At 44.9% G+C, this 13350-nt stretch overlaps 1 protein-coding gene across 1 annotated transcript in view; it reads right to left on the reverse strand.

Moving 5' to 3' along the window:
• The window catches only part of CTSE (cathepsin E), a 277214-nt gene that overhangs the window by 124038 nt on the left and 139826 nt on the right, over nt 1-13350 (reverse strand). The window contains exon 6 of the mRNA XM_082245811.1: nt 1449-1571. Coding sequence (XP_082101937.1) covers nt 1449-1571 — 123 coding nt within the window. The remainder of the gene's footprint in view (nt 1-1448; nt 1572-13350) is intronic.

Here is a 13350-nt window from a genome sequence, read left to right on the forward strand (position 1 = left end):
CGGTCAAACTTGAGATCAGCAATGTACAGGGGGTCAGAAGGGCACAGTACATGGGGAGTGAGGGCACAGTACATGGGGGGCAGAGCACATTATATGGGGGCAGGGCACATTAAAAGAGAACATGGCACTTTACATGGGAGCAATTCACTTTACAAGGGAGCAGGGAACATTACATGAGGGCTGGGCACATTACATGGGTGCAGGGAACATTACATGGGAGAAGGACACTTCACATGGGAGCAGGGCACAATATGGGGCAAACAGCAGGGAACATTACATGGGATGCAGGCACACAGCAAGGAACATTATATGGGAGTAGGGCAACACAGCGGTCTCCTTTTTATGCAGAGCAATGCAGGGAAGCATCTTTGATGAGTCGTCTTGTAAAGAGCGTTTTCCCGCTGGCCCCTCCTTCTCTGCTGCTGGTCCCAGGTGACATACAAAAAAAGATTTGGTTTTGATTTTAATACCACTTAAAGGATTAAAAAATGAATAAAGCCCCAGAAGTTGTCAAGTTGATAAATGCTACATCTCTATAGATAACTATGAAGCTCCCTAAGGCCTAACTCCAGGCTCAGTTGACCTAATGCAGTTTTATTCCACCATGTTGGTTTTATGCCAGCAAAATTGTCTCTCTAGTTCATTTAAGTTTGACATGCCTCCTTTAAGTAGGGCTTCATGGCTGTGTGCGAGGTTACTGAATCTCCTCTAATATCTTGTATTTAATGACCACAAGGGATTAACTTCTTTCTGATAACAGTATAGTAGTTAATATATTAAATTAAAATGCCTAGAATTCAGAATGTGAAAGTCGCATAATTTCCTTTTTGAGCAACTTTGCATATTTCTATATGATTAACTTGTCATTCAGGATCTTTAGTGGCTTTCAGTTTACTGTATTTTGAGCATTTTTACAAAAAGCCTGGTTTAAACAGAGTCATCACTTAGGGTCCATTCACACAGGGGACTATAGAAAGTGGGTCCAGCCACGATCGCTGTAGGTAAAAAGCAATGAATAGCTGCTAACAGCCTGTCATGGCATTGTACAGGTTCAGTGGCTGCCGCTATTTGCACACATCTGTTAATTCAACATATCCACAGATTCTTGTCGCTCGAAATTTCAGCATGTGTAAATGCCTGTGTGAATAGACAGGAATCAGAATTAAAAGGAAATATATAATGTATGCACCTTTCATATATTTTCATTCCTAGTAGTTTTGGTCATTGGGCTTCACTATTACATTTCCAAGGATATGCATGAAACATTATTGCACAGTAGCAGAGCAGTCTGGCTCCATTAATGGGCCAGCTCATTCCACAAATGGAGTTTTTAAAAGCATTGGCATGTTTATCTTTTTCAGTGTGGGAAAATGTAGTTGCCGATTTGAAAATTAAAGTATGTTAGGAAAACTCCACATGCATAGGCATGAGCTTGAGAAAATACTTACGAATCCACTTGTATTTGCCAGTATCCTTGAACAGTTACTGGCACCCAATTTAGCTGGCCAGAGAAGCGGGATGTGTCAAATGCTCCAAGTACCAGTTCTCCACCGTCTACTGAGTTAGGATCTCTGAAAAAATTTAATAAAAATTCATTTTTGTTTGCTGTAAAAAAAAAAACTCTAATAGTTTGGGGTCACTTTTGTATATTATGAATTCTCCCCTCTTCCCATATATTGGATCCTCTGGTTACAATTCAGAGATAGGATAGATACTTTTACACATCACAATGTACAAAATTAAACACATTCTCAAATTATGATATAATAACACATTTTCTCTATGTTTCAATGCATATCGCTAAAAATGTTAGCAAAAATCCCATGTAAAATAAAAGAACCCTTGTCTTTAAATAGAGAAGAAGGCAGATTGATCACTGGGATGAAAGATGTGGTAGATGTGCGCCGGATGATCACAGACAGAAGTGGCAGATGTGCGCCGGATGTGGCAGATGATCACGGCCAGATGTGCACCAGATGTGGCAGATGTGGGCCAGATGTGCACCAGATGATCACGGACAGATGTTTAAGATGAGCACCATATGACCGCAGGCAGATGTGCGCCAGATGTGGTAAATGATGTGTACCAGATCAAGGACTGATGAGAGATCAGATTTTATGTCTGCCTCCAAAGATGCCCAAAAAATGCCCAAAAAAAACGCCTGCAACAACACACCTGGGTGTTTTTGTTGCAGGCGTTTTTTTTGGGCATTTTTTGGGCATCTTTGGAGGCAGGCATAACATCTGAACTTCTGTGTAGGGGTATATATACACACACACATATATATATAAACCCAAAATAGTGCAGCGCTAATGAAGGTGATATGATCACGCAGTGTGTTCAATTTAAATAAATTGCATCATGCAAAAAATGTACATATGAAAATTATAAGTGAAAACAATGAGTCAGAATATGATAAAAATTAAGAAAGTCCATAGGTGATCCAAATAACAAAGCACAAGTCCCAGAAAGGTGATGCCAGAACAAGAGGCTTGTATCCCGAGGTAGGATAGGAGTACACCCGTGCACATACAAACAAAGTGGCAGCTTACCAGAGAGCTATCACGCCCCCTAGACGCCGGCTTTTTCAATCCATACACGCGGGATGCCGCGGTCTGCCTTCCTATATGTTTGATGTACTCGTCTCAAGTCGCCTTATTGTAAGTGCAATTTGTTATTAAACGTGTTTTATGTTGGAAACGGGATTACGCTATGTGCCTCTCATTTCCCTTTTTAAACATGCGACACTATCCTTGGAGTTCATAAGCCTCACATCGTGCAGCAGAGCATTCCTGGTTCCTGATCCCTATAAGATGAGTTATACTGGGTCCTATATCTAAGCGTGTGTGGCCGTTCCATTAACTTGGAGGCCTCAGCTTCTGGTAAGCTGCCACTTTGTTTGGGTGTACTCCTATCCTACCTCGGGATACAAGCCTCTTGTTCTGGCATCACCTTTCTGGGACTTGTGCTTTGTTATTTGGATCACCTATGGACTTTCTTAATTTTTATCATATTCTCACTCATTTTTTTCACTTATAATTTTCATATGTACATTTTTTTGCATGATGCAATTTATTTAAATTTAACACACTGTGTGATCATATCACCTTCATTAGCCCTGCACTATTTTGGGTTTATACTTTTGTTGATTTACTATTGGTCAAGTGTACACAATTTTTTGCACAAGTTTAAATTTGTTGGTCTAGCGCAGGATTTATTTGATTTTTATTATACACACACACACATGTATGTATATATACACATACACATATATAGGTGTGAAAGTAGCAGAACCCTATGCCTGCGCTAATGAAATAATTTGCGGGCATAGGGCTTCGCTCCTATCACACCTTTATGTGTGTTTGTGAATAAATACATATAAGTGTGTGTGTATATATACCCCTATACAGAAGTTCAGATGTTATGCCTGCCTCCAAAGACGCCCAAAAAATGCCCAAAAAAACACCTGCAACAACACACCTGGGCGTTTTTGTTGCAGGCATTTTTGGGGCATTTTTTGGGCGTCTTTGGAGGCAGGCATAACATCTGAACTTCTGTGTAGGGGTATATATACACACACACTTATATGTATTTATACACATACACACATTTAGGTGTGATAGGAGCGAAGCCTGCAAATTATTTCATTAGCGCAGGCATAGGGTTCTGCTACTTTCACACCTAAATGTGTGTATGTGTATATATTCATACATGTGTGTGTGTGTATATACCCCTACACAGAAGTTCAGATGTCATGCCTGCCTCCAAAGACGTCCACAAAAAAGCCCAATAAACGCCTGCAAGAAAAACGGCCAGGTGTGAAAGTAGCGAAGCCACTATCCTGCACTACTGCAATTCTAATACAAACAATCTTTTTTCTATGGCGGTCACCCTGACATGGAAGGGTTTGTTCACCCTGCCATAGCAGTCAGAGTCAGTTAACCCTACACTACACTACAGTCACCCTGACACTTAACACTTTCCCTACAGAAACTAGATTATTAAATCTAACTATAGTGGAAAATAGTACCCTAACTACACTAGATATCCCTTTCCTCACACTAATAATTGCTAAATGACACTTTTGCAGCAGGAGTAACAGAACTGCTTCCACTCTCTTCCACATCCCTGTATTACAATGCTAGAGATTTGGTGGGGCTATGTTATATACTGGGGGGCGTATTCACTACTGATTGGCCTCTGGACCCCCTAGTCACTCCAATCACATTCCTAGCATCCTCCTGCCGCCTCAATTGGCTTTTACTGATGGTTCTGGTCCAATCACGGGCCTTTAAAGCCCAGTTCCTGTCCCATTGCATTTTGGTCGGTTCTGGTTGCCGAATTCCGAACTTTTTCAGCAAAAAGTTCGGAATTCGGTTGAATTTCGAATAGTCAATGTTCGGGTCGAACCGATGGTCGACCCTAACCGTTCGATCATCCCTAGTCCTTTTGTTGAAAGGACGTTTGGAATGTTCGTTTTTATGCTCATATTGAAATAAAAAGAATTTAAAAAAAGTAACGCAGTGCTGAATCGCAAAAAAAAAAAAAAAAAAACATCTTTTCCTTCATATTTAACTCTAAAGACTGTATGTCAGACAGACATTGCTTTTCTAACCTCCTCTTTAAAAAGCACCAATGTGAGGGGAAAATAATTATTTGACAGTATTTAAGGTAAAAAAATTATTTTTCAGTTTTTTATTCAAATGGGTTTTTTTTTTTTTTTTTTTTATTCAATAGCGGGATAGAACAACCGTATTCAACCTGGTTGTTAGGCGTGCGGTGCTGCACATTTCATGCAACCTCAGTGCATATGTGTGTGCTTAATCAGCATTTAAAAAAGAAAAAAACATTTTTCCTTCATATTTCACTTTGAAGACTGTATGTCAGACAGACATTGCTTTTCTAACCTCCTGTTCAAAAAGCACCAATGTGATGGGAAAATAATTATTTTACAGTATTTAGGGTAAAAAAAAAATATTTTTCAGTTTTTCATTCATACAATACAGTGAGATACACCCATTGCATACTGTTGTATTGCGCCGTGCAATAAAAAAAACTATTTAGGGGACAAAATAGTTTATTGCTGCCCTGTCCGCATATGTTACAGTGACATACACCTATGCGTACTGTTGAATTGTGCCTTGCAATAAAAAAACTATTTAGGGGACCAAAAGAGTTTATTCCTGCCCTGTCCGCATATGTTACAGTGACATACACCCATTGCGTACTGTTCTATTGCGCCGTGCAATAAAAAAAACTATTTAGGGGACAAAAGAGTTTATTACAGCCCTGTCCGCATATGTTACAGTGAGATACACCCATTGCGTACTGTTGAATTGCGCCTTGCAATAAAAAAAACTATTTAAGGGACAAAAAAAGTTGATTGCGGCCCTGTCTGCATATGTTACATTGACATACACCCATTGCGTACTGTTGAATTGCACCTTGCAATAAAAAAACTATTTAGGGGACCAAAAGAGTTTATTCCTGCCCTGTCCGCATATGTTACAGTGACATGCACCCATTGCGTACTTTTCTATTGCGCCGTGCTATAAAAAAAACTATTAAGGGGACAAAAGAGTTTATTGCGGCCCAGTCCGCATATGTTACAGTGACATACACCCATTGCATACTGTTCTATTGCGCCGTGCAATAAAAAAAACATTTAGGGGTAAAAAAGTTTATTGCAGCCCTGTCCGCATATGTTACAGTGAGATACACCCATTGCGTACTGTTGAATTGCGCCTTGCAATAAAAAAAAAACTATTTAAGGGACAAAAAAAGTTGATTGCGGCCCTGTGTGCATATGTTACATTGACATACACCCATTGCGTACTGTTGAATTGCACCTTGCAATAAAAAAACTATTTAGGGGACCAAAAGAGTTTATTCCTGCCCTGTCCGCATATGTTACAGTGACATACACCCATTGCGTACTTTTCTATTGCGCCGTGCTATAAAAAAACTATTAAGGGGACAAAAGAGTTTATTGCGGCCCAGTCCGCATATGTTACAGTGACATACACCCATTGCATACTGTTCTATTGCGCCGTGCAATAAAAAAAACATTTAGGGGGAAAAAAGTTTATTGCGGCCCTGTCCGCATATGTTACAGTGACATACACGCATTGCATACTGTTCTATTGCATCGTGCAATAAAAAAAAACTTTTTAGGGGACAGAAAGATATTAAATTGACGCTTAGTCTGTATCTGTACGTGTGAGATACACTCGTTGGATACTGTTGTTCTAGTCCGCTATTCAATAAACACCCATTTAGGGAAAAAATATTACATTGCGGCTTTGTCTGTATCTGTACGTGTGAGGTACACCCGTTGTATACTGTTGTATTGCACCTTGCAATAAAAACCCATTTCAGGGAAGATCCAAAATTCAATAATATGTTGAGAAGGTCAAATAAGGGACATGGCCTGGGTCGTGGTGTTGCTGGTGGAGCTCATGTTGCAAGGAGAGGACGTGGGTTATCTGTGCCAGCTACACGCACAGGTGAAACACCTTCCTCAGCCGGCGAGTAGGTGACAGAACCTGCAGCAGTATTTGGCAGGGCCTAATGTGCCTCCACAAAGGTTGAGGCCAGAATAAGTACAGGCGATAGTAGATTGGGTTGCTGACAGTGCCTCCAGTTCCTTCACATCGTCTCCCACCCAGTCTTCTGCTGAAAAGTCAGAGTTGGCACCTGCAGCCAATGTCCATCAAACTGTCACCGAACCCCTTGCAAATCAGCCAAGCAGTCTGAGCCCCAATTCATGCAGCAATCTCTTCTTCTGATGACTCTGTTAGCATGGTTTCCCAGGGCCATCCACCTAGCCCTGCCCCAGAAGTGGAAGAGATTGAGTGCACCGATGCCCAACCACTTGTGTTTCCAGATGAGTACATGGGAGGACCATCACAGCATGTCTCGGATGATGACGAAACACAGGTGCCAACTGCTGCGGAATTCCGAATTGTGGAGACCGACAAGGGTTGCAGGGGTAAAGACTGGGTGGAAGACGATGTGGAGGACGATGAGGTCCTCAACCCCACATGGAATGAACGTCATGCAGGTGAGCTGAGTAGTTTGGAGGAAGAGACGGTGGTCGCACAGAGCCACCAGCACAGAAGAAGAGGGAGCAGGGTGCAAAAGCAGAGGGGCCGTGCCCTAGACACTACGCCTGCTACTGCCCAACGCAGCAAGGGATTGAGCACACCAAAGCCAGCTCAAAGGAGTTCCCTAGCATTGCAGTTCTTCAGACAATGTGATGATGACAGAACACGAGTGGTTTGCACGCTGTGCAATCAGAGCCCAAAGCGAGGCATAAACCTTCTCAACCTGAGCACAACCTGCATGACCAGAAATCTAAGTGCAAAGCACGAGCTGCAGTGGAGAGCACACCTCAAAAACAAAGAAAGGTCTCTGGCTCCTCCTGCTTCCTCTTCTGCTGCTGCAGTCTCGGCGTCTCCATCCACCTCTGTAGTGACAGTGGCACCTGCCACTCCGCAAACAGAGGATCCACCCGCAACACCACCACCTGGGTCACCAACAGCCATCTCCACAATGGCCCATGGAAGCGTTCAGCTTTCTATCTCCCAAACACTGGAGCGGAAGAGGAAGTACCCCCCTACCCACCCGCGATCCATGGCCCTGAATGCCAGCATTTCAAAATTTCTGGCCTTTGAAATGCTGTCATTCCGGTTGGATGAGACGCAGAGTTTTAAGAGCCTTATGGCGGTGGCTGTCTCACAGTACGTCGTGCCCAGCCGCCACTACTTTTCCAGGCAAGCCATCCCTTCCCTGCACAAGCAAGTGGGTGACAAAAACAGGTGTGCACTGCGCAACGCCATCTGTGGCAAGGTCCACCTAACTACGGATACGTGGACCAGTAAGCACGGTCAGGGACGTTATATCTCCCTAACAGCACACTGGGTAAATGCAGTGGCGGCTGGGCCTGAGGCGGATAGCAGTTTGGCGCATGTCCTTCCACCACCGAAGATTGCAGGATGCTTCAGTTTGCCTCCTGTTCCTAACTCCTCCTACTCCGCTTCCTCATCCTCTACCGCCTCCTCTTCAGGCCTTCACCACCAACTTCAGCACAGCCAGGAGTAAACGACAGCAGGCGGTTTTAAAACTTGCCTGTTTGGGTGAAAAACCACACACCGCACAGGAGTTGTGGAGGGGCGTTAAACTGCAGACCGATGAGTGGTTGCTGCCAGTGAGCCTTAAGCCCGGCCTGGTCGTGTGCGATAACGGGCGAAATCTCATAGCAGCTCTGGGCGTAGCCGGTTTGACCCACATCCCTTGCTTGGCACATGTGCTGAATTTGGTGGTGCAGAGGTTCCTTAGAAATTACCCCGATATGTCAGAGCTGCTTCACAAAGTGCGGGCCGTCTGTGCGCACGTTCGGCATTCTCAGCCTGCTGCTGCTCGCCTGTCAGCGCTGCAGCGTAACTTCGGACTTCCCACTCACCGCCTCATATGTGACGTGCCCACAAGGTGGATCTCCACCTTGCACATGCTGGCCAGACTGTGCGAGCAGCAGCAGGCCATAGTGGAGTTTCAGCTGCAGCACGCATGCGTGAGTCGCTCTGCGGAACAGCACCACTTCACCACCAATAACTGGGCCACCATGCGAGACCTGTGTGCCTTGTTGAGCTGTTTCGAGTACTCCACCAACATGGCCAGTGCCGATGACACCGTTCTCAGCTTAACTATCCCACTTCTATACCTTCTTGAAAAAATACTTCGGACTATGATGGAAGGGGATGTGGCACAGGATGATGAGGAGGAGGAGGAGGAGGATGAAGAGGTAATATTTCCAAGGCTTTCAGGGCAGTCATTCGCAAGTGGCTCCGAGGGTGGGTTCCTGCACACACAAACGCCAGGGACACAATTGTCCAGCAGGGGCACAGTCCTGGAGAATGACGAGGATGAGGAGGAGGAGATGGAGGAGGATATGGAACCCAGCAGGTTGGCACCCAGGCCAGCTCATGGCCATCACTGGTGTGTGGCTGGGGGGGTACGGAGGACACAGAGGATACACCTCCCACAGAGGACAGCTTTTCGTTGCCTCTGGGCAGCCTGGCACACATGAGCGATTACATGCTGCAGTGTCCCTTCAACGACCGCCGAGTTTCCCACATAATAACTTGTGTTGATTAATGGGTGGCCACCCTGCTGGATCCCCATTACAAGGACAACGTACCATCCTTAATTCCCTCACTGGAGCGTGATCGGAAGATGCGCGAGTACAAGCGCACGCTGGTAGACATGCTGCTGGTGGCATTCCCACCTGACAGCGGGGCACAGTGGGACCACAAGGCCAAGGCAGGGGAGGAGGAGGAAGAGGTCGCCAATGCTGCCAGGGCACCGCCAGCACCTCAGAAGGCAGGGTTAGCATGGCCGACATGTGGAAAAGCTTTGTCAGCATGCCACAACAAGCAACAGCACCAGCAGCTGATATGGAACGTCTTAGCAGGAGGCAGCATTTCACTAACATGGTGGAGCAGTATGTGTGCACACGCCTAGACGTACTGAATGACGGGTCTGCCCCCTTCAACTTCTGAGTCTCCAAGCTGGGCACATGGCCTGAGCTTTCCCTTTATGCCTTGGCGGTGCTGGCCTGCCCTGCAGCCAGTATATTATCTGAACGGGTATTTAGCACGGCTGGGGGCGTTATCACAGACAAGCACAGCCGCCTGTCCAGAGCCAATGTGGACAAGCTCACGTTCATTAAAATGAACCAGGCATGGATCCCTCAGGACTTGTCCGTACCTTGTGCAGAATAGTCATGTATACCAGCCTTACCCAGCCATTGCTGGATTTGATCTTTCTTACTCTTTTGGGGTGTACCCAAATTAAATTTTTTTTTTTATTAACCACCGGAGGATTTTGCTGTCTTCCGTCCAGGCCACTTTTTGCGATTCGGCGCTGTGCGACTTCAACTGACAATTGCGCGGTCGTGCGACGCCGTACCCAAACGAAATTTACGTCCTTTTTTTCCCACAAACAGAGCTTTCTTTTGGTGGTATTTGATCACCTGTGCGATTTTTACTTTTTGCGCTATAAACAAAAAAAGAGCGTTTATTTTGAAAAAATAACAATATTTTTAACATTTTTTTATATGAAATTCCCCCCAAAAAAGATGTAAAAACCAATTTTTTAAAAAAATTTTGGCCAATTTGTTTTCTGCTACCTATGTTTGGTAAAAAAAATCGCAATAAGCGTATTTTGATTGGTTTGCGCAAAAGTTATTGCGTTTACTAACAAAGGGAAAGATTTCTGTCATTTTTGGTGTTTTTTATTTTAACGCGTAATGGCGGCGATCTGCGATTTGTTTTTGCGGGACTGCGACATTGCGGCGGACAGATCGGACCCTTGACTGACATTTTTGACACTTTTGGGGGTACCAGTGACATTACTGCAGTAATCAGTGCTATATATAGGCACTGTTACTGTAAAAATGACACTGGCAGGGAAGGGGTTAATTTTATTGGAGAGGGAGGGGTTAATGTATGCCTGGTGCTTACTGACGTGTAGGGGGGGAGGTGACTGTGTGAGTCATGGACAGATCGGATGTCCAGCTATGCTGAACAGTCCAATCTGTCACTCCCTGTCACGATGGAGATCCGCCCGCTGTGTTTACACACAGCGGGCAGATCTCCAGACTCGATCCCCGACGAACGGGTAAGAGCAGCGGCGATCGCCGCTGCTCCTCCCCTGGCCCGACTCCCGCTGTGAATGAAAACAGCGGGAGCGAGCCTCTGGCGGCGCGCAAGCGCTGCCCAGAAGGGGGAGTGTCTGACGACGTTAATACTCGTCAGACGATAATGAGCCACTCTGCCGCAGTAGTATTACTGTGAGCAGACGCAAAGTGGTTAAAAACCAAAACCAGCGTTGGCTACCTCGTCCTCCTCCTCCACTGCCACCGCCGCTTCCACCTACACCGCCATATCCACCGCCATATCCTCCGCCACCTCAACCTCTTACTCCATATGGGCCTCGTCCTCCTCCTACATCATTCAAGATGATTATTTTTTATTTTTCATTTTTTTCTGTTCTTTTAAGTTATTTCCCTATCCACGTTTGTTTGCAGAGCACTTGCCATGCGTTAAGATGATTTTGCTGCCATTTGCAGCCCTCTAGCCCTTTCCATGTGTGTTTTTTTCAAGTTCGAGTCCGCCGAACCCGAACATCCAGGTGTTCGCTCAACTCTAATTATAACATGTATTTTAAAACACACTGTAAATCTATAAACACATATAGATATAACATTTCCCCATCATACAAACCTGTTTCAAAACCATAAGCTCTGCCATTTAAACCAATTCATTTCCGGGCAATTTGTCTTAAACAAAATTTATCTCTAACAGTAAACAGGTTATTATGTCACTTTGTTCCAGACTCTAGCCTTTGTGGTTAGCACAAAACTGCAACAAGACTTTCTCTTTTTCTATAGAAATCTTTACTTCCTAAATTTCTGACTCTACACGCAATAATATTTTTAAAGGGGTACTCTAACCTTAGGTTTCAATAATAGCACAAAGCAAATATTATGCTGTTATTTTATTAATTGCTGCACCTGTTCTACAAATATGTCCCGTATCCCCATCTGTACTGCTGTACTTCCTCCAAATCATCCCCCGACAGACAGAGAATTGTAAAGGGGCTTTAATCTCCAGGAGCTCTTGAGGAACAGCTTCTGGCATCCAAAGCCAAAGAGGGAAACATTTCATATGACCTAACTCGCAGTCATCTATGGAAATACTGACCAATCCTGGGGTCATGGGTGTACTAGCATGGGGTAAATTCACAAATGTGGCTAATTTGAGTGCTTGTAATATGTCAAAGTATTCTTTAAACTGGGCAAGGAATCCCCAATTGTATTTTACTTTATTTTTTCTTTTAGTTTTTTTTTTTTTAATTCATTCTATCCTTCAACAAGTGAGCAAATTCTGGACCCTCTTGAACCCTTTCTATAAATGGTACATTGTCTACTTCTGTTCTCTTTGAACCAACACTCCTAGTTATTACTTACAGCCATTTCCCTTTTTGATTTTTTTGTCCTATTGTAGCTAACACTTTACATTTTGTCTTCACTGAGAAAAAAAACTCTTCCTTTCGTAGTTCTTGTAACACTATATGTTTTCTCCACACCTGACATGGTGCTTTAGAGAAATGTGAGACCCTTCCTTTACTTAAAGAGTTCTTCGTCCTGGAAGGAACAAATATCAGAAAATGCGAGCGTGCCTATGTATTTGTGTGCTTTGCTATGCGTGGAGTGGCGCGGCTGAGACTCTGAAATAGCACCTACAAAATCGTTTGACCACGCCCGCGCTTTGTTCCATTTAAAGCACAGTAAACAGACAATATGCTATGCGGACACTTTTGGCTCCCCACTTGCTTTTCTGTAAACGGTTTTGTGTCTTGAGAGACTTATAATACAACTACCAGTGCTTTAAGTGGGCCGGTACGCACCGGTACTCAGTACCACCACTTCCAAATATGGCTCTTGAGGGTACCGCCACCTCTCTGTGCGCCTTAGCGTACCAGTACGCTCATTTTGGACATCTGCGCCAGACCAGTCACCACCAGTGAGTCCCCCTGGCTCCGGAGTCCCAGCTGGGGCCAGCAGCGGCGGCAGAGCTGCCACGCTGCTGGCCTGTACTGCAGTGCACTGGTTGCTATCGCCGCTCAGCGTCTAGCAACCAGTGAGGTCATCTGAGGAGGAGGAGAGCGAGGCCCCAGCATACACTGCAGAGCCTCCTTCCTCCTCTGCTGTGCGCGCTGTGTGGAGTGTTGGCTCCACCCACCTCCTCCCTCCAGCTACTCCAGGCCAGCACAGCACAGTGAGTCCTGTGTGTCAGCCGCCCTCAGCCTAAAAACGTGAGTAGGAGCAATTCTGGGGACCCTGATGTGGGATGGGATGGAATGGGGGGGCTCTGTGGGGACCCTGATGTGTGGGGGGGCTCTGTGGGGACCCTGATGTAAGGGGGGCTCTGTAGGGACCCTGATGTGGGGGGGCTCTGTGGGGACCCTGATGTGAGGTGGGGGCACTCTGTGGGGGCCCTAAAATAAAAAAAATTATAGGCTATAATAGAGTACCGGCCCCTCTTTTGGGCCACTTCAAGCACTGACAACTACTTAGCAGTTCTATATGCATGCATAACATAAGCAATTATAGCTTTAAAATTTCAAAGCAAATCATGTACATGAAATTGTGCATGATTGAATTTTTATTCCCTAGCAAAACCTGTACCCACTAGCTCCTTGCTTCCAGTGGTACTACTTGTGTGCACACATTTCCTGAATGCTCTGTCAGCACTCAAGGCAATTTAGTAGTAAAACAATTTAGCC

This window comes from Pelophylax lessonae (genome assembly GCF_965119305.1).
Source record: "Pelophylax lessonae genome assembly, chromosome: 2".
In the NCBI taxonomy this organism is placed as follows: domain Eukaryota; kingdom Metazoa; phylum Chordata; class Amphibia; order Anura; family Ranidae; genus Pelophylax; species Pelophylax lessonae.